The sequence below is a fragment of the Podarcis pityusensis genome, assembly GCF_964106645.2.
Source record: "Podarcis pityusensis genome assembly, chromosome: 13".
Classification (NCBI taxonomy): Eukaryota; Metazoa; Chordata; class Lepidosauria; order Squamata; family Lacertidae; genus Podarcis; species Podarcis pityusensis.
In genome coordinates, this window is record NC_138038.1 from 25,647,669 (window position 1) to 25,669,921 (window position 22,253).

At 43.1% G+C, this 22,253-nt stretch overlaps 2 protein-coding genes across 5 annotated transcripts in view; both read right to left on the bottom strand.

Annotated features, from left to right (window-relative positions):
• On the bottom strand, window positions 1-19,764 carry CASC3 (CASC3 exon junction complex subunit). 3 transcript variants are annotated; one of them, XM_080978294.1, is made up of 14 exons: window positions 19,404-19,764; window positions 16,501-16,528; window positions 15,055-15,092; window positions 14,063-14,221; window positions 12,649-12,800; window positions 11,697-11,873; window positions 10,838-11,526; window positions 7,862-7,926; window positions 7,244-7,355; window positions 6,651-6,749; window positions 4,932-5,161; window positions 3,352-3,474; window positions 3,139-3,182; window positions 1-1,439 (listed from the first exon to the last, which is right to left on the bottom strand). In XM_080978294.1, the coding sequence occupies exons 1-13, from the start codon at window positions 19,617-19,619 to the stop codon at window positions 3,141-3,143; spliced, it is 2,130 nt and encodes a 709-aa protein (XP_080834420.1). In that variant the 5' UTR covers window positions 19,620-19,764; the 3' UTR covers window positions 1-1,439; window positions 3,139-3,140. The 3 variants fall into 3 exon arrangements, with proteins under 3 accessions (XP_080834420.1, XP_080834419.1, XP_080834418.1); XM_080978293.1 differs by having other exon boundaries at window positions 3,139-3,195; XM_080978292.1 differs by lacking the exon at window positions 3,139-3,182.
• Window positions 14,073-22,253, bottom strand: part of MSL1 (MSL complex subunit 1) — a 26,389-nt gene continuing 18,208 nt past the window's right edge. Inside the window, exons 9-12 of one of the 2 annotated variants that reach the window (XR_013978880.1) lie at window positions 21,809-21,973; window positions 16,501-16,528; window positions 15,055-15,092; window positions 14,073-14,221 (exon numbers count right to left, since the gene is read on the bottom strand). The gene's annotated coding sequence lies outside the window, so the exon portion shown is untranslated. The remainder of the gene's footprint in view (window positions 14,222-15,054; window positions 15,093-16,500; window positions 16,529-21,808; window positions 21,974-22,253) is intronic. The other variant, XR_013978879.1, reaches the window with a different exon arrangement.

Genomic DNA, 22,253 nt, shown 5'->3' on the forward strand with positions numbered 1-22,253 from the left:
AACAGGAACAAAACAAATTTATTAACAAAAAATAGCTATCACAGTGTCATTAGGTCTAATATTTCAAAACCGATATGTTAAACGGATACATTTCAAACCTTAAGGCAGAGGAAAAGCAAATACACTTAGAACATACAGGGATTTTCCTTCAAATGCCAGCTGTACTTGTTGAAAATTAAATTAGAAGGGTTATCAAATTAAAAGGAAACACAGACCCTGATATTTCAAGTAGGAAGCTACACATGCATGAAAAAGCAGACCGGCTGGGGATGGCTCATTGTGCCAGGGTCCAGCTAGTACTGGGCATATTGCTCCAGCACAAGTGGCTACAGGCTGACCACTTAAGCTTTGTCCTCCTAGTGCAGTTTTGCAAGTGAATTAGAAATATGTAGGAAGTGCAGGGCGTTTGGTGAAAGCCATGCAGCCCGGCAGGCAAAATCTAAGCTGCAAAGTGCAGGCAAACAGGGTGAAAGCCTGCAGGCCGTCACTTCAAGAGCTCCAAAGGAGGTTCAGTGTTGTTTCAGGAGGCAGACGAAGGCCTCTTGCACCTTCTGAAGGACACATGAGGTCAGGTCAAATAATGATGTTTACAGGCTACCAACCACACATATAGGCCTGGTTACCCTCCTCCACTTGGAGGTACATTGTTTTTCCTGGCACTGTGGGGGTCAGAACAGCTCACGATTAAATGATCGGCAGACAAATGCTCACTGGGGCTCATTCTAAATTAAATACTTTCTCCTTAAAAAAAAAAAAGTGGCAACAGAAAAGACAACTACTGCTTTCAGACAAGGCAACCCTTTTCCAGATTCCTCTATAATTTTAATCCAAGAAAATAACAAGAGTTTGCACAACTATTATGACTTATTTTTAAAATCATATTATTGGAAAAAGTCAGCCAAGGAGAAGATAAGCCACACAACTCAAGTAACGTTAACAAGACCAATTAAACAGAATAGAAACAAAGTAAGTCAGGTTCTTCAAATTAACGTTAAGAAAGAGTTGGGTAGTTTTAGTTTTGACACCTAAAAACATTCAAACGAAGAAGGGGAAAGAATGTGGAGAACGGTTTTGCTCTCAGTGAGCAGAGAAATCTTACATCCAACAATGTTTGTACAGTCTCTTTGTCCCAAGATGAGAGAGAGAGAGAGAGAGAGAGAGAGAGAGAGAGAGAGAGAGACTGTAAAGATATGTGGTTTCGCTGATGCCCTCCTGGTGGGCAATCTGGCCCCTGATCAAGATACTGGCATGGTCTGGCACAGCAGAAGGGCCTGCATCCATGGACATCACCTATTACCAATGGAAAGGAGAGGAGAAGCTCACACAAAGGAGCCATCTTCTGCCTGCCACAGGTGCCAGCTCTGGTACTCTACCGAAACCAGCAAAGTGCAGCGTCCTTAAGTGTTGTTCCTTTCTTTGGATTTCTCATTTCTGCTGTCCTAGACAGAAACAAGAGGGGGGGAAAAAGCAGACCTGGCATTAATAAGGCTTAGGAACTAGCATTGCCATGCCTGAACAATTCTACCCCAGGCCAAGAAAGAGCATTAACCCCACCCTTATGCCTGTTCCATCTGTCTCTAGTTTGCCCTTTTATACCATGAGATTGCTTCTTTCATATGGAAGCTAAAACCATTGATTGGGTTCTAAACTATGGTTAGTGCAGGCCATGGTTTACTGTGGTATCAATGTCTTGATCACTCCCCAGAACATCTCCTTCTGCCCAAACTGTTCCATTTCCAATGGCTACCCACAAGTCTTCTCACTATTTACACAAACTTGTTGTTTGTTGTACCTTATAACGACATGACTTTTTACCGACACACCAGGAGATTAAAATCACTTGGGAGTGGCTAGAAGGTCAGTCAGGATCAACTGTCAGATTTCTGGGCGATTCTATGATTCTTTGGCCTTTTTTACTCCCAATTGTTTAACGATACCAATTATATTGCAGAAATGAAGAAAGCAGAGAGGGATACCAAGAGTGCATTCTTGTGTCAAGGGACTTTAAACTCTGTTCAGTTTTGGTATTCAGAACAAATTCCTGAGTTCAGAATTATTCTAAGTGTATGTCTTGTGCATCAGGCTTCAATTTGCTGATCTCACGTTCTACTAAAAAACTAAGTAAACTGGGCAAGCCTGAAGTCTGCCCAGTCCTGAACTAGATAGCCAAGGGGATTCTCTTTAGAATAGTTATTTAAAGGAAAACACTCACTGTCAAAAGCTCCCCTTCGGGGGTCATTCATTCAGGAAGATTATCCTGAGAATACGCAGCTTTAGGATGTGTATGATTTGAATTAGTCATATTCCCTTGCTGACACTCTTTTCACTGTTCTCACTGTGCCTGACCTGAGCTGTACCATTTCAGATTGCGGGTGGTGCAGCTGACAAGGTAGAATCCTCTTCAATATGAAAAAAAAATATTCCTCCATAATTAGAACGATCAGGGGAAAGCGGGTGCTGCTCAGGCTGTCCCTTGGCATACTAGTTGTTTATATGGAGAATGGTTTTGTATGAAAACGCATTGCAACCATCCACAGTCTGAAGTGGTCCCACCCAGTCACAGGATTATTTTGCTCAAGGGAGAGTGAGGCCTGTACAGTTAACTTCACCAGCCAGAAGTTAACTGGCTACTGTTAACACACATATTTTCCTCAACATTTTCAAAAGTGGTAGATCCATCACTTGGCTTTTGAAAAACAGGGGGTCTGCAGTACTTAGCTAATTGGGAACCACTGCTCTAGATCAGTATTTCCTAAAAGAGCGAGAGACACAATGTCTCTCCCACTTGGTACTTTTTTTTATGTACTTGACACTTGCACTTTAATTATTTGTACAGCTATTTGTTAATTTTTCCAGCATATGTTTTTTGTGGTGGAGGAGTGATACCAACAGCCTTTTCACTGACCCAGAAACAAAGAGGCAACCAAAAGGAGTTATTTTAAATCAAGTAAATAATGGTGCATTTCCCCCCCACCCTTATCACACAGAAAATGCAACCAGCTTTATTGTGAAGTAACTTCTCATATAGTAAAGCTGCCATTAAAAAGATGGAATTTTTAGTTTGGGTTTATCAGCAGGAATGTTCATTTTTGTTAAACAGGGTCCCAATGACACCTTGATCTTAACATCTAAGCTCACCTTCAATAGCGTTTAGAAATGTTAACTGGAGCCCTGTTTACAACCTGCAACGAGAATCTAGAGTTTGCAACATATCAGAACAACACAAAGGCAGAGATCCCGCACTTTCACAAACCACTCTTGTGGCTCAAGGAGGGTCTTATGAATGGTGAACTCCCTCTCTAGGGATCACAAATGATCACACAGAGTGAATCAGGGGAGGGTAAGTGATACCTCAGGAGGTGGTGGCTTGATAGTGACAGGCTGCGAAGTTCTTCGGGGTGGTGAAGGTTTGGGCTGTACTTGCTGCTGGACTGTGTTATAATAGGTGACCCCTCCATACACCTGAGACTGGGCCTACAAACCAAAATAAAAGGAAACCATTGGGTTGGTCTAAAGCAGACTTCCTCAACCTCGGCCCTCCAGATGTTTTTGACCTACAACTCCCATGATCCCTAGCTAGCAGGACCAGTGGTCAGGGATGATGGGAACTGCAGTCTCAAAACATCTGGAGGGCCGAGGTTGAGGAAGCCTAGTCTAAAGTGTTTGATAATATTACATATTATATTGTTATAACATCCACAGTATTGTTTATACATCACAGCTGCGCATACACACACACACTAATTTAAATACAAAGTACACACACATAAATCAATCACAGAAACACATCTGAAAAAGTTAAAAAGAAACACTGTTTGTCCAATTATAGGAAGCCGATATTTAAGGAAAAAATGAACAGAAAAAGAAGCCCCCCCCCTTTCATCCAAGCTTGATCTCTGGGCAGGGTACAGTAAATAAACAAAAACCACAGCATCAACCAACTACAAAACAAGTTGCTTAGTGAGCTTCATGACTGAGAGGGGATCTGAACCCTGATCTCCCCGGTCCTAGTCCGACACTTAACCACTGCACCATGCTGGCTTCCTAGAGTACTTCTGCTATGGGGCAGCTCTACAAACTAAGTAGGTAAATAAATAAATATGGAGAAAGCCAAGAGTCACTTAGAGAAGGATCTTCTCCTTGAAGCTTGAATACGTTTTATTCTGGATTGTTTTATTTGATGTGTTGTAAACCACTTCTGAGATTTTTTTTCTTTAAAATATAAAGCGGTATAGAAATGAAATAAACAAACAAACAAACAAATAAATAAATAATTCTCACTGCAAAGAAAGTTGCCTAGACATTCCGCTCTGGCAACTGTAATCTAGGTTTAAGGTGCCATTTGTCAATTAGATTATATATCTGAGTTTCTAACACTGGGTGGGGGTTATTCAGCTCTCTTTTTTGGGGGGGGGGAGGGTTGTTCTTCTTATTATGCATTATGTATCCTGTATGCTTGTGTTGTGAACCACCCTTAGATCTACTGATGAAGGGCAGTATATAAATTTAATAGATAAACAGGTAAGTTATAAATGCCCAGACTTTTAGGCCAATGCCAAAGGAAACACGGAACGGCAATGTCATGTTCCGTGGCTTGTTAAGACTTGTTTGGTCTTGCCTCCACAGCATGAAATCTGTTCTATCAAAGATACTTTTGCATTTGCTCAGCTTGGATTAGCTGCCTCTGACAACGCAATTACTAGCAAGAGGAATACCCAGAAGTACCCAGTGTGCATCTGCTGCAACAGTGAGCAGCAGTCAGTGTACCACGTGCTGTATACACTTCTCGCTTTGCCTGAGCCCTAATGACAGGACAAAAGCCTGCTCAGATAGGAGGGGAGCCTGTGCCCAGCGATGCTTTGTTTCTCTGCCACCTGCCGCTTTGGATCTCGGTGTTTAAAGACTTAAAGCCCAGATGAGAACAAACTTACTTGAGCATTGGAATACAGATGGGGAGGTGGTGGTGGCGGAAGTGGTCCTGGAGGGTAGGGGTAACTGGGATTGCCAAAATTCATCACTCCAGGGGGAGGGGAGAAGTAGGTCGGTGCTAGCAGTTGTTGCGGTGGGGGAGGCGGCGGCTGCTGTCCCGGCGACATGGAGACAGGAGGAGGATATAAACCAGGGTTGGTCAAAGGTGCTGGTGTCTGGTGTGGATGTAACCCTGGCAGAGAAAGAAGAGAAGAAGAGTCATCGACAGTTGCTTCTGAAATCAAGAACGCAACACGGAAAGGGTGCTGAAGCGGATTACAATCTGCTCCATTAAGTGAAACGTTTTGCTGGAAGGATTCATGTGCCCATCCGATGGCACAGACAAGTCCTCTGCAGCATCTCTGTGCAATGCCCCTGTGCTGTGCTTGTGAGGATTGATCCTGGAGGGTAAAATCCCTGTGATTTGCAGATGGTCAGAAAATCCCTCCTTTTAAATCCAATTAAGCTCAAATGTTCTCTCCTTCATTTTGTTTTTCCTACCCAGAAGGAAATGGTAGCCGTGGGAAGATAAAAAGGAAGGATTCAAATAATTATGCCAGCCGTGAGAAGAGACTTGCAGAAGAAACCTTCTCTCTTGCCTAAGACAGGATATGAAGTGGGCAAGGCTTCCCCCAGAGCAGCAAGAAGTAAAAAAAAGCATAGTCTCCAGAATCTGATGGGAACAAGTACCTGATTCAGAATGCCCTCCTCTTCCAAAAAGTGAATCAGTAATCTTCTAATATAATTTCTTAGCTCTTTTGAGTATAGATATGGCCGTAACAAATCTGTGGCAAATCTGTATGCTATTAAAACACGATGAGGCAGGTCTGTTTTTTGGACCCCTGATAATGGCAGGAGGGGAAGCGCCAGACCATCCCTGGAGGATCCATCCCCCACTCCCAATAAGCAGCAGCTCATTATGACCCAAGAGTTCTGGGTGGGGTGTGATTTAAAAAAATTACTGGGCTGACATGAATGATTTTGGGGCTAGGGAGGGGAAGTGCTGGTATGGAACGTTTCTTTCATCTGTTGGTTAGTGGGTAGGAGCACTGTTTTGTTCGTTGTTAGTGTGCTGCCAATATTTTCTATCACAGGGGACTGGTTTTCTGTTTCTTTCCCAAATACAGTATGTTGTATGGAAAAAATAATATTATGCGATCCTTCCCCCCCCCCCATGGCATAATGTGTTTATGTATTTCTTTCCCAATGTAAATCACTTGAAGATGCTTTGGGTGACAACTAACAAGTTTATGACATCTGCCCACCTGCCCCCCATCGTATCTGCACAGAAGGATCAGCAAAACAATCTCTCCATCCCATCACTGCATTAGCTAAACCTAATTTAGATTTTTGTCTTCTGACACACATCTGCAACAGGGTTTCAAATGCAGCAGAATGGCACAGATGGAATCCAAAGCTTCAGCGTGGTGCCAATTTTTTTCACGGAACAGAGAAGGCTTTGTACCAAGGATGCCATTTGGTACTATAAAGCAACGAGTGAGGGGGAGAGAAGAGGGAAACAGTTTTGATCCAATATTCCAGGTTTTAGGCTTAAGGTAACAATCAACCCTATATGACTGCTCCATTATCTTTTCTCCCCATTTCTGCCTCACAGAGCTCACACGGGCTTGCGTTGGAGAGAAATGCCTGGACAGGAGGAGATGCGAGAAGCAATTCCCTACCTGGATGGGAGAGATGCATTTCTGGCTGAACAATCACCCCTTGGGGAGGCAGCGGGGCAGGATTCTCGCTGTGAGTGTAGATCGGTCCCTGGAACTGTACTGTAATGATAGACCATCAAATACGACCTTTATTCCATACACATTGGTAGTTTAACAGTAAACACACTGGGATCCCAGTAAAAAGAAGCCGGTTTCCATGAGGGCAGGGGGAAGAACATGTGAAATCATACAAAGAACTGTTTAGCCACATCAGCTTTTAGAGATAGTTCAGGGGTGAATAAGGAGATGCTCCTTATTAATGGAAGTGGTGTCTGCACAAAAGTAAAATGGAAATTTCCTCTTTGGACTGGGGAGACTCAGCTTCAGATTCCCCTCATCCAGGAATTTTTAAAGTGCTTTGTTATTTTCATGCTGATTAATTAGTAATTCATATTTCCATGTTATTCTGGTACAAATTAATCTACTTTTACTTGAGGGAGCACTTACAACACTGTAGATGGAAGGCTGAATAAATCATCTGTAACCCACTCGAGTTTTATAGTAGTACAAAACATAGGGAACCCAGAGATTTTTAAGCAGCAGCATGCACTCACGTGTGTCATAGTAGTGCCCTTCCATTATGCTTATGTGCACAGGTGGAGCAGGCTCTGGGACAGGCCTCTGACGCTGCGATGAGTAACGCTTTGCACGGCCTGCCTGAACACCCTGAAAAAGCACAAGAGTAGTCACAGTTCATATAAGAATGTCACAATGAAACACCCTGCTCCTGCCCATGCAAATTGGGATGTTCCCATTTTTAAGGCCTGTTCAGAACTTATCTCTCCTTAAAGCGAAACTTCTTCAGAATCCTGAGAATCAAAGCTCACTTTAGGCGTCTAGTCCTCAGAGTTAAATGAAAAGCAGCAGCTAACCGGGTACTTTACCACTTACACCTTACTCTGCCAATTCCTAGAGGTACTGGGTGGTGCTCAACACCTTTTCTGCTTTCGGCCCTTTCCCTTTATGGCAACAGCCTATCCCCCATTTCTCTGTAAAAAATACCCAATCAGTTCAAATTCAACCCACTACAAGGGCTCAGCCAGACTCAAGTTATGTAACTTCCCCCAAATGCTGCAGGGACTCTCTACAGAGAATTCTAGGTCCTCAGCCTATCCTCTGGTAGCCAGTCAGACCCACCACTTGAAAAGCAGGAAAAAGACCCGGGACTTTACCATCTCCTCCATCCTGTTGAACTGAGGGGGTGGGGCTGCTCCAATGTGCATCTGGTTAGGAATACCTATTGGGAAGGGAGTAAAAGGAAAAACAGCAACAAGACTGATTACTACTTTACACTTAACATTAGAAAGAAACCAGGAAGAGGCAGCAGGTTAAGGAGGATCCTGAGGAAAGATGAAAATGAGAACAGATATTACTTCCTAAGATGCAGAGAGAGCAGGAAGATGCGCATGCAACTTATTGTCTCTAATACTGTACGTCAGGAAGGAACATCAGCTGGGTATATTCCATGTACCTACAGATTTCACTCACAACACCAGTACTGTCACATCCTGCAAACCTCAGCTTCTTTTAAAACAGAGAATAAGCCTTCATGACAGAAAACAAGTTTTAAAAATATGTAACAGTACCTGCAGATAGTCTTCCTGTCTTGCAATCTATTCCCCTAGCTTATTCTCCCGCACCTCACTCTGAAGTCAAGGCGGGCCCTTTCGCTCCTCCAAGCAGAATTCACAGGAGATGAGTTAAGACTTGAGATAAGTCTGTTCATAATCACTGCAGATAATTACAAAACTTGTATGTTTCTGTAAACCAACACTGCACTTTATTGGTTCCAGTCTGATATTATTTGTTGCAAGTGTTTTGATAGCTTTTGTGGTTATCTACAGTTTATTGCACTATTTAGAATCCTTATAATACAAGTGCGATAGGAATGAACATTGAAGAGAGATTCAGCTGTCATGCCTGAGTAGAGTAAGATCATGCCTGTGCTAGTCAGTTTTGAGGAAGTGTGCATGGAGCAGCTGTGGCTGCTATTGTGTCTAGGCAACCTGCTCAGGTAATCTGTTTTACTCTGAGCATTCCAAGGTACATTAAATAAGAAAAAGGAGTGCTGGAAAGCACTCAAATGAAATCTAGCATGATAATATTTGGATAGACAGAAGCATGTCTAGACCTATTCAAAATCTGCCCTACAGAAACCCACGAATCCCCACAAAGAATGACCAAATTCTGCAGATAAAGTAAATATTTCTATTTCCAAGGACAAGCTCTTGTGCATGCTCTCTCATCTCCTGACTCTTTGATGAATTCATGAACTAAATATTACATCTGAAGTGGCATTAAGTGACATGAAAATTATATTTGTGTAAGTTGGTATACAAGTCAGAAAGTGGCAAGTACCCACGTGTGAGCAGGGCTGGTTGCCATGTTTTCCAATGGGTGCAGCAAGGAGGGGAGAGGGAAGAGGGAGAGAGAAAAACGTGGTAGAGGGAAAGTCCAAAGAGCACAAAATTTCGGCATGTGTAAGGTCACTATGTCACCTATGACTCATTACGGCCGCAGATCTAGAAGACTTCATGGCTTGACTGCATTGCAAAGCGGAATAACCAACGCAGTCAGCTCCTAAGACTCTAACCTTTTGTACTAATAATGAAAAATATTTATTTGATACCAAATAATGCCAGAGGATTTAAATGTTCAGATGTGCAATAAGGTCCAGAAGGAAATGGAAGTTCAGGTGCCATTTTTTATAAAAGAAGGGATGGCCAAGTGGCAGGCCTATATGTCTCTTCAAATGAACTGTATCTGGTCCCTCGCAACCATACTACAAATCTTTGAATGAAGTAGATTTGGGGCTACGTTACAGAACACAAGGGCTCATAACAGGATGTCCACATTGGTAGATGGCACCAACTGCTGCAGAACCTACCACCTCTGCCTCAACGAGAAGTTTATTTTCTTACACTTATATCCCACTTTTCTTCTGCTATGGAACCCAAGGTGGTGTACATGCATTTCCCAGCTGGTCAGCCCTTTGAGCACTGGTCAGAGACCTCCTTAGTTCCAACCAACCTCATATGCTATCACAGCGGACCCTGGGTTGAGTTGGCTGAGCCTACAGTGGGTACTTCCCTACTTAGGCCAACATCCTGTGAACCCCAGCTTTTCTTCTTTTCTATTCAACAGTGCATTAAAGAGCACTTCACATACAACGGAGCTGTACAGAGTCCCTATGGCTGCTCATATACTTCTCTCCTCATCAAGACAATGCAGAGTCTGATGGAAAACTATCCCTGTGTGTTTAAAAGCAAACTTTGCAGCCTTCATAGTTAAAAAAAGTTGAATTTTGAAAGCGTAGGCAGTGTTCAGCAACTGCAAGCATGATGTGTAAACACTGGAAGAGGTTTGACATACGAAGTCCTCACCAGTCCGAACCCTACAGAACTGTGAAACTGCTTTTTCTGCTTTATCTTAATGTGATTTCTCAGAATAACTGAAGGATATTATTTCCAGGACAAATCAGCACAGAAAGAGGAGCTTTCGCAGAACAGTCATGGAACTCCTGCATCCACTCGGACCTTCAGTTTAGGCAAATACGTAGTGGCTAAAAATGAACAATTGGGATTTAAGTTATGTTTGAATTTTTTTAATGATGTTGGGACTTCTGCCAGTGAGTGGATATGTCCCAATGTCACAGAGATGCAATAAGAGCTTTTGGTTATTGCTGATCTCTGATCCTAAAAGACTCTGCTTACCATAGATTGAGCTCCTCAGATCCTAAAGAAAAGCATCTAGACAAATAGGGGTGGACAGAAGCAACTTGGACTTAGGAAAACAAAAGCCAGGGCCTTAAGAAGGCAGCAAACTAAGGGAAGCAAGGAAGGTGAACATAAGTAGAAAGTGAAGACTGGCGCTTAAGAAGGCGAGGTTTAGGAGGACAAAGGAAAATGTTGCAGCAGGGCAGGGAAGAAAACAAAATTCTAGGAAATAAAGAGAACAGCAAAGGAACCACATAGCAGTTTGAAATAACCACATACATATTTGGCTAGAGTGATGTTTTAACTGTTTTATGATGAGTCAGAACTTAGATTTACTGTTCTTTCTAAACTGCTCTATGGGGGTGGATTATAAACATATCAAGTAAATAAAGCTAGTCCCCCTCTGCTTCAGTTCATCAGCCAGCCACTTACCCTGAGGTTGTATGAACTGGGGCTGCCCTGGGCTCCAGTTCTGTTCTGTTATATTTAACTGGGTTATGTCTTGCTCGAGCCCATCTAGGCTGGCTTCAACAGGCACCTCCCAGTTACCAGTCTTTGCTGGCGAAGGGGATGGTATAACCTCAGTAGTTTTCAGCGGTGCAGGAGTCAACCCCAATGGAAGCGGGACTTCCTCGGCCAACTTCCCCGTCTCGCCTGCTTTGGTCCGAGTCCTCCTTGCCCGGGAGTAGGACTTCTTCTCCACTGGCCTATCTGGTGGTGGCTGCAGAACATCTGCAGGAGCTGCTGGGCTTTCTGAAACCACTTCTTCCTTTTTAACAGGGCTGTTGCGAATGTGCGGAATCTCTACTTCAGGAGAAGGCTCTCGTGGTGGGAGGGGCTCCAAACGCCTGGAACGGTAATTGCTCTCGTGCTTTGACTGCTCACTGAAGCGAGGTGCGTGCTGGCTGTTCACATCCACAGCCCGGTAGCATGGACGGGTCTCTTTGTAGCCACCGGGTCTTGGGAAAGTCCTTGGTGGGGGCATCCGTCCTGTCCCTGCGGAGTTCCTATTGATGAATGTCCTGGGCGGCACGGGAGTACTTTCTAGGCTCTGGTGCCGTGGCGGCTTACTAGGCCGTTCATTGGCCCAATCTGGCTCTCTCTGTGGTGGACTCCCAAATCTGAATGGAGATAAGATGCTACAGGTCAGAAGCACATTCCTCAAGCTATTCAGGGCACAGAACTGAGTTCCACATCATTAATGTTCCTGCACCACCACACCATCCCCTCCCCCCCCCCCGGTCCGGTACTATAATACAACAAGTACATACACTTGTCTTTGTTACCTCACCTTGGTTTGCGCACTCTCCTGGGCTTGATGTCATCAGGGTTGTGTGTTGAGCGGATATCATACCCATAAAGAGCAATCAGCTCCTGCCTTGTTTTCGGTGCCTGCTCGTCTTCCCGGAACTTGTCATGCTCCCACCGTCCCTCATCTTTCCACAGCTTGCGCTGGCGGCCCTTAGGCCTTGCGTGACAAGAGGGAAAGAATCAGTGAGGTTTTAATGTTTATATTTATAGAAAGCGGCTCTATCCCTTCTTTCTAGCAACACAGGACCTCAGAAGGGGTCCAAAACCATAGATTTTAAAATGTACTGCAACAGATGTTGAGATCTAATTTATGTTCCTATTCCTACTTTTGTTGCCAGGTTTGAAATTGAATTATCTTTGTATTATTGTATTGGCTTGTTGGAGAATGCATTTGTTATGGTCTTTGGTAGGAACAAGAAAATGTACTGATCTTAATACAGTGGAATACAAATAAAAACTAAAACCAGAGTCGTATAAACACACCGAGTGCAGGGAGAAAACTCAAATCAGGCAAAATTCTGACAAAACAGAAAGGTCTTCATTTAGCTAAAACGCCACTAAAATAAAAGTCAACTGGGCATCAAGGGAGGGAATATCAAAACCAGGGTACCCCAACCAATAAAGTCTGTCCCAGGAGAAACATGGGACTCAGAAGAAACAGTCAAATGACTATGTAAAGCAAATAATGCTTCCTGAGGGTCTACGCGCCAGTAGATGGCTGCTCAAAGCCACTCAAGGTTCTTGTAACCGCAACATTAAGAAATGGTCCCACATTGGCGATAGCACATAGTTTTTTAAAAAAAGTTTTCTGTATTAGCTTGTATTATTTTCTCTGTGAGCAGTCATTCTTTCAACTTTCTAACCCTTCCTGACCAAGAGCACCCCTTGCTCTGCAAACCCACCTCGCTTCACTCGCTGCCCACATCACCTACCGGACTTCCTCTTCCTGAGTTTGCCCACGAAGGTCATGCTCAAAGAAAAGACCTTTGCGAGGTATGTATGCAGGGTTCTTCCGGTCCTCGTCATCATCCAGGTGCTTAGGAAGCTTTTTGCCCACCTTGTTCTCAATTGGTTCAGTGCTTTCCTACAAGAAAAAGGAAAGCAAGCGCCTCTTGGTCTTCTGCCTACACAGAAACCCACCAAAGTGTTCCAGAACCCATCCTCTTCATCCAATGTTTTGGTCAAATGTTATCACAGAAGATAAAACTGATAACATATGTAGAACAGCTGTCTGAGAATAAAGATAGTATTCTCCATAAAACAACTCTCCAAAAACCATGCAAGTACTCCGGAATAAAGGAAAAGAAACCTATATTACCTAACTGATAAAGCAAAACCAGTAAATAAGAAAATGTTCTTCAAAGTGCTGAGTGGGATTCAACTAACAAGCCCTGCTGGCCGAAGCCTGTGGTTTCCGCTAGCACAGCATGACTTCCTCCCCTCCCTGTGCTGCAGATTAGGCAAGCAGAAGGGCCTGCATGGACAGCAATCCGCTTAGCATGATGCTGAGAAGTGTGGACAAGTGCATTTATGGTGAAGTAGACTCAACATCTGGAGTATACACTTATACACTTAGTATACACCTATACACTTAGAGAGAGACTTTTCAACAGCACTTTTTCTTTGTGTATGAATATTAAGAGAGAATTGTTGCAAGATACTGTTCCCTTGATGGCAAGAAAAGTAAGAATTGTATGTTGAACTGCTGAAAATGTGAGAGAAGATTTCTATCATTTGCAATGAAATTGTTTGCCAGCTGAAAAATGTTGGGAAAAGATTTATATCTCTCTATCTATCTATAATGGAGAAATTTTCAGGATATAAAGTACAACTAGATCCGCTGCTATTTCTCCTAAGTGATGTCACTATTGGAATATTGAAAAAAGAAAGAAAAAAGAAAAAGGACAATGTCAAATGTTAGCTATATTCAGAACAGACCTAATGAAGACTTTAGTTAAGTCATTTGTTTCAATGGGTCTACTCCAGGTATGATTCAGTCAGGTATCATTATGTATGTACTGAATTGTTATACGTTAGAAATATCAGCTGTACAGAATACTGGATGATTATGACAACACCAATGGCTAGAGACTGTGTAGAAAGAATGTAGGAACGTGTTCTAGTGGTGAAAATAACTAACTGCATTTGTGTAAGTGGGAAAAAGGCAAAGCAGTTTAAAATTTGATGCCTTTATTGATTTCCCTAACACTAGCCTATTACACAAAAATGCAGGAAGCTTCTTTTAGAACGTTATGAAACTAAGTATTTATTTCTTGAAAAGTAAATACAAAGGCACCTTTTCGTTTAAATGGTTAGTACCTATACTCAGCATTTAGTAAGACTTACCTGGCCATCCCCACTCTGCCTCTCGCCTGCCACAGTGCCTTTCGATTCTGGTTTTTCATCCCCTTTGTCTGATTTTCTTGTCAGCTCATTAGTTTCATTACTCTCCTGCTTCAGGTCCACTTTGGATGTCTCCTCCTCACTGTATTCCCCCTCCTCAGCCTGAAACAAACATCCAATGTGATTCAATTGGTGCAGGTGCCTAGCAATTTAAAGAATTTTTCTTTTTTTACAAAAAATCTTTTCCTCCAGGACACTGTTTTGTCTGAACAGGCTTATAGGCTTATACAAACTGTTTTGCTCTGCAAGTCAATCTATTAGTAAACACAATCTATGGTTTAATTTGAAGAGTTCTCACAGCACTCCTTCTCTGCCCCTGCTAAAGTGGCAGGAAACAAGCCAAATTCCATCTTGTTGTGATGTCTGAACATGGGCTTGTGGTTTGTTTAAAGAGAAATGAACTATGAGCAATAGCCAACATTTGTTGTTGGCTTACTGCTCGTAGTTTGGGAGAAACAAACCACAAACCCAAGTTCAGTTGCCATGACAAAGCCAGACTTTGGCTTGTTTCCAGCAGTTCAGGAATAAGGGAGGAGCACAATAAGAACTTTTCAGTTCTGTGTTCCTCACGCTCACACAAAACCACCGTTTGTTTATAACTATGGTTTAATGTAAGTGAACCACCATTTGGAACCTGATGGCTTCCCCAACACGAGCAGAAGATAAACAGGAATCCAAGGCATGTGCTTCTAGGTCTAATACCCCCAAGGTAAGCTTTGAATACAGAGGATAGATAACATATAATAAATTTCAAAACGCAGAAGTGGACTGCTTTTCCATGGTAAAGGAGATAAAAATTACACATTCCAATTCATCCAAGGGTCCAGATTCCTGAAGGTTCCTTTTCTAAATAAAAGTTCATTGGCATGTTAATACTGTACACCAGAAAAATGGCAACAGACATATTTGAAATTGTCAGTAAAAATGTAACTCACCTCTGAGTCGTCAGCACTTTCATAGTCAGAAAGAACAGCTAAATATAAAGAAGAGTTGTTTGCGATTAGACAAACCCTTTAAAATTTGTTATGTAGATGACCAAATTTCTCATCTTCCCATACCTTTCTCTTCTCATATACTCTCTCGATCCATTGACAAAGTCATCATCCACACAACTTAACAGACACAACACTTGTTTAATCATTGATGCACACACTTATTTTTCTTTTCTTTTCACATTCCGTTCACCAACAAGACATAGTGCTTCTCAATCTAAAACACTATAAATACACTGGTCATGCTTCTCTGCCCTCTTAGTAAAAAGCTCTGGTTCACATTCAAGCCATTTCTCATAACTACTGCAACCATCTCCTCTGTGGCATTCCAATGTCACTTCATCCCTCTTGCCTAAATTCAGAATTCTGCACCAAAATTATTCAACGCTTACACGACATGTAAGCCTTTCCTTAATCCCTACAATGTTTTCTCAACTGTTCTTGCTGTTACCTTGAAAGTCCACTATGGCCTTGCCCCACCTCATCCCTCTGCCGCCGCCACCACATCCTCCTACCTATGTTCTTAGCTCCTCAAAATCCACCACCCTCAATCATCTGTTGGCCTTATGCTTCTGTAAAATATTCACTTTTTTGCTTTGCTGCTTCTTATGTTTCCGGCTTCTTCTGAACACTTACATAATGCTGAAATTCCCCCCGTCTTCAAATCCCTCCTCAAAATTCAACCTTGCGTTGAAGTTTCTAGGACAGTGCATTAAGACTTCACATCCTAATGAAGTGCATATATATATATATATATATATATATGGCTCCTTCACACTGCCACAGAGTCTGTGGCCAGTGAAGCAGGGGAATTTTCACTGTCCACATGTTCACAAAGTGATGGTGGATATGGGAACCCTTGAGCTGTTCTTTAATAAGGCAGCTCTGACCACATTCTATAAGCTTAGTGTGTAGAGGAAATGGAATGCACTCCTCAGTCAATGACAAATGTCATAGATTACAAATACAGAAAACCATTTTATCAAGTGGTAAATGTGGGGAAGTCTTACCACTTTATAAGATATCCAAGCCATTAAAATGTATGGGGGGGGAAACATCACACTGTGTTTTCATTAATACAAACAGCCAAACAAAACTCTGGTAGAAAACCTTACCACCCATTCATCTATGATGAGGTCCATTTCTAACAAAATATGTCTGAATTTACCTACAGGCCAAAGTACCATAAGCATAAGGGCTTGTGTCTGGAACATCTTCCTTGCAGAATTACAACTTGATTTTTTTTTTTAAAGAAAATGTATATGCTGCTTGGTTGTTTTAAAAAATGCTATTACAATAAGCATTAATTCTAAGAATATTCCCTAACCAAATCTACACTACGCCTCACCATTCACAATCACTCAAACTAAAAGAGAGAACATCACTTACCATCTCCTTCTATGCCGTCTTCACTTTCCTGTTTTAAGAGAAAGAAATATTACCATAAAGAAAAACAGCATAACCCTCAATAAGAACACAAATGAAAATGCTTATTGCAATACACATATGTTAAGAACTCTAGGTGATGAAGGAACACAAAACTGAATATTTTAATGAAACTGCAACATTCTCTATCATATAAGCAAACAGCAGCAATAATATTGTTCAGTTATTTTATGTGGGTCTTGCCAGGTGGGGGATGTAGCTAGTAGCCAAGATCCAGTACACTTAAATACATTACATTTATGCAGCCTCAGAAAATGTTGTTTCTCTTGGCCCAATTCTATTTTTCTTTTTGCTTTAATTCACCTCTTTTCCTTTTATTGCTTGTGTTAACAGTAACAGCTACATAGGGTTCTTTAGGACGTATTTTCTTCAGATGTTGTCTGGAAAAAGCTAGTGCTTTACACACCAAATCTCTGAAGGAGTCACTTATTTGGTCAGATTTGGCTATGGGAATGTGATTTTCTCATTTAAAGGGGGACTCACTTCTTATGGATGTACTGCACGATCTCAAAACACACTGACTGCAGGAGTGCTCAGTTTAGCAACAAGCCGGAACCCTGCCTACCAACCGATCTCATAAATAAAAAATTGGGTTTGTGTCTCAACTGGACAGGCAAGAGAAATAGCTCTTCCGCTGCAACTTATGCATGCAGATGACGCACCTGCTGAGAAGAGCAGGGCATTCTCCAGAGGCAGAAAGGTGCCCTTTCCCTACTCTGCTGGGAAAAGAATTGTCTGGTGTGAGCATACCTTTAGAAAGCAAGGACAAGCCCACAGTGGTACCTTGGTTCTCAAACTTAATCCGTTCCGGTAGTCCGTTTGACTCCTGAAGACATTCGAAAACCAAGGCTTCTGATTGGCTGCAGGACCTTCCTGCGCTCAAGTGGAAGTCGCTTCAGATGTTCAGCTTCCGAAAAACGTTTGCAAACCGGAACACTTACTTCCGGGTTTGCGGCATTTGGAAGCTGATTTGTTTGACAACTAAGCCGTTCAAGAAGAAGAAGAAGAGTTTGGGTTTGATATCCCGCCTTTCACTCCCTTTAAGGAGTCTCAAAGCGGCTAACATTCTCCTTTCCCTTCCTCCCCCACAACAAACACTCTGTGAGGTGAGTGGGGCTGAGAAACTTCAGAGAAGTGTGACTGGCCCAAGGTCACCCAGCAGCTGCATGTGGAGGAGCGGAGACGCGAACCCGGTTCCCCAGATTAGGAGACTACCGCTCTTAACCACTACACCACACTGGCTCTCTTGGTTCAAGAACCAAGGTCCACTGTATTACAGACAACAGACTGTCAACAACTTCCTTTGCAAAGAGAAAGAGCCCCAAGGAAGGGCTGTTAATGTGGGGAACATGCTGGGACCTACAATTTCTGCTTACTAAGCCTACTTCCTTTACTCATTCATGTTTTCAGGCTTGATCATGTTACATGATGCTACCCTCTTTCTATTGTTCTTTATTTCTTGTGTCTCCCCGCACAACCATTTAGGTCTTCTTACAGAGGTGGTCTGCTTCAAACTTTGAAAGCCATACCTTCAAAAGAACAAGGGAGTCAGGAAAGCAAACGAAAAACATGGCAGCTGCTAAATGCTATCCAGAAGGATGTGCAATTCCCACCCAACCACAGTAGATGTGTCCCAACTGGCAATCTAAACTAGGTATTCCAAGCTTGGAATCACTGTACAACATTTTAGCACACTGGATACATACTATTTCATTGCACTATGACAACAAGACTGCAGCTGTTAGTTGTTGATTCCACCTTAATTCAGGGGAAAACAGAAATCAGAACTGAGAACCAATCTGGTATTTCAGTACGAACAAAATAAATTAGTCAAAGACCTGGTGGATCTATCAAACAAGCAGCCAATTCAATAAAACAAAGTGCATGCCATCTGTAAATCCTAATGTGGCCATCCAGCAAAGGGTGTGTCTTAATTCCTAAAAGCTCTCTTTCAAATGCTGTCTGCTTCAAACTCTTCAGTTTTATCTCCATTTGGACACCACCACCAACCCCACCATTACTTTGCAAACGGACCAATAACCTTAGCAGCTTCAATCACCATATTGTTGTTTTTATAGCTTTCAAAACATCACAGCAAAGTTTGCTTACCAAGACTATTGGAGCTTGTTAGCTAAAAACCTCAAATGTCACACTTAACATTAATGTTACTCCAAGAAACAAAAGTGGTTGATGACACCCTGGTCTTTGAAAAGGCTTAGCGGGGGAGAAGAAGTTCTAAAAATACCCAGGTTCTAAAAATATGACTACAGACCGAGGGAATACAGTGCACATTTTCATCTCATAGACACAACTAACAGTTTTAAGTTCCCAGATGGAAAACCACAAAGATAACCGGGACTAAGGCTCGACTGATAAGCACATCCGTTGGCCTCCAAATTCTTGAATCCTGGCCAAAGACCCACGAACTAGCTTGCTGAGGAAAAATCCGATTAAATGTGCTCGGAAACACTTTTGTAACTAAGGGAGGCATTAAAAACAATCTTTACATAACAATTTAAAAAAACAACAACCCCGAAACGGAGAACGATATACTTAAAACCCAAAAAGCACATCGTTTGAGCGTAGGACAACCGGATACAAGCTACGGCTACTCAACGGCAAGCGTTGAGATTTTTTAAAAAATCAACAACCAAGGACCGCTCTGTGCATTCGCAGGTACACTGCCGTTTTTGCTTTAATGTCGCCGGTAGTTCCGGGGTCGAGGCCCGCGGTGAAAGCGGGCCCCGACAAGAGCCGGGTGCAGCCAGAGGAGAAAGTCCAAGCAGCTTCTCTCCCCGCCCCCGCCCCCTTTTTCCTCTTCCCACCAGGCTCCCTTCCACACTCACACACTCCGAGTCGGCCGGGCTGCCTCCCACCGTCACCGGCGCCTCCGCGCTCACGGCGTCAACAGCAGCGCCGCCGCCGCCGCCGCCCCCTCCCGCCACGGCCAGGCCAGAGCGGTGGGCGCCCCGCGGGGAAGGGGCCGCGCTGCCGGGCGGCGAGTCGGACTCCTCGTCCTCGCTGCTGTCCTGCGAGGCGCGCTGCCTCCGACGGTCCGCCATCTTAACAGTAGCCGAGAAAGAAATAAGAAGCGAAACGTTTATGAGGGGGAAGTAGGCGGTGGCAGCAGCGGCGCAAAGGGAATGACGGGAAAGCGAGGAGGGGAGGCGCGAGGCCGCGGAAGGACTGCGGCTCCCGACATGCAGAGCGACATGCCCGCGCTGCTCTGCGCTCCCCCCCCCCTCGAGCTACCCAGGCTCCTTTGCGGTCGAAGCGGCGGCGGGAAAGGAACAACAACAACAAAAAAAAGTAAAGAGAGGAAGGGGTTTTAAGAGGGGAAGAAAATTCGCGCCCAATCAAGGGGCCGCGGAAGGCGACGTCACCAGCAGGCGGCTCTCCAATGGCGGGCGGAGAGGACAGCCCAGCAACAGCATCACGTGCTCCATGCCCTCGCGGGCTGCTGCATTAAAAAAAAAAAAGAGGGGGGGGTCGTAATCCGCCAGGAACGGCGCTTCTTCTGCCATTACGTTTTCCCATTGCGACGGTGACGTCATCCCTTTCTCCCTGCAGTGGTAAAGCGGTTGTGGGAAGGCGTTGTACAGGGGACCTAAGGGAATAAAGCGACGAGTCTATAGCGGGGTGGGGTGAGGAATGATGCAAGACCAGTTAAGGCAAGGTTAGGGTGGGCTCAGAAAGAAGGTGCAAGACTCAGAAATAAGCTTCGAAACAATCCGCAGTGTTTTGCTTTTTTTTCTGTACTTCAGAAAAAATAAAATCTTCACCACCTGGCACATTGTGTAGCAACTGCCCTGGTGAAAGGTTCTGGAGAACGCGAAAGCTTGTCACACTTACTTGCACTTTTGGTTGCCCTAATAAAATATAGCCGCCAACTACGGATTCTGGCGTTCGCCCCCCCCCCCCATTACAAGGCAAACTAAACTAGCGATAACAGCAATGGAAGCTCAGCCCCCTCCATATCCTCCACCAGTACTAGCATTGCCCTAGGTAAACAGCAGAAGGGGCAAACAGGTCAGTATTTACACAAGGAAGTAGGGGGAGACAATTCTGACATTTAACAATGACAACATACGAAAATCGACCTAAGAATATTGAAGCTATGCATCCATTAATGTCATCCATTTTGAGGGTAGACGAAGTACTGTACTGTATCTACAAGAGGTTTTTCTTTTAAAATGATTTCCTCAGAGAGGCTAGCTTAAAGCCAACTCTCATGTTTTCTGGCACCAGATTTGTTTGTTTTTTTAACAGGCCTTTTGATCTATTTTTCACTTTTGTTATGTTTGATTTGATTTTAATTGTTTCCATGCTTTGTTAGCCACCCTGGGAGCAGTCCTGCTGATGGGTGGGGTAGCAGTTGCCCAAATAAAAACAAACATTACATTCCCCAAGGAACTACATCTGATCTCAAAAAATAATCATACTTCCAAAAAAGACTTAATAAAAGAGCACACCCATCATATTAAGCAGTTTAGGGCATTCCCATTGACATATACAAAAAAAAAGCTGCACTTTTCCCATTTTGGGAAATTACTGTCCTGCTCATAAGTGTTAAAATGTGCTGGGCATATATTATTATTATTAAAATGTGTTAGTTGCTTTATAATGCCCGGGCAACCCAAAGCTACTTAAAACAGTATAGTATTGTAAGAATACAGCACCGCCCCCAGGAGCTACTTTTTTGTATACTTTGACTCTATATGAGAGTGTGACAGGCCTAGTGCTATGACTTGCATTTGTTGCCTTTTCATCCCACTGTTCAAACATCTTTCTACCCAATAGCTGCCAGTTTAGGATACAGTCTGCATACACCTAACAGCGAACTGTACGTCTGAAGTTGATTTACAGCAAATCAAATTGCTCCAACTAGCTCATGGACGTGCAAGTTCTTTTTCTATCAAGGGTCACCTAGTAAGGCATCCTGTTTTCACAGCGGCCAACGCAAGGGAAAGCTGAGCATACAGCACTCTTCCCAACTGTCCTTCCTAAACAACTAACATTCAGTTTCTCCTACGGTGGAGGCAGAACATAGCCTTATCATCCATTAAGTTGTCTAATCCTCGTTAAAAGCCTTCACTGCATCTTCTGGTCACAAATTCCATAGTACTCTCTTTTCTTTTCTGAATCATCCACCATTCAACTTCACTGGATGGCTCTAGTATTATGAGGAAGAAAAATCTCCTTGACACCACACATCATGTTATACATCTCTATCATATATTCCCTTACTCACCTTTTTTCCTAAACTAAAAGCCCAAATGCTGTAACTTTTTCCTCATAGGGGAGTTGCTCCATCTCCTTGATCATTTGGTCATCTTTTTCTGAACATTCTCCAGCTCTACAATATCCATTTTGAGGTGAGGCAACCAGAACTGTACCCAGTTATTCCAAGTGAGATCTTACAAGAGATTTGTATAACAGCATTACAGCATTGGCACATTTTATCTCTAATCCCTTTCTCAATAATACAGAATTCATCTTTTTCACAGCAGCTGCACACTGGACTGAGCTGGCACTGAACAAGAAAGGGCTGAAGTCTCATACACACTCACTTGGGAGTATGTCTTACTGCAGTCAGTGAGATGTATTTCCAAGTAAATGTGCATAAGACTGGGCTATAAGGCATGTATTTCCCTTTCTGCTTCTAGTATATAACAGAATGTGACCATAAAGGCAGA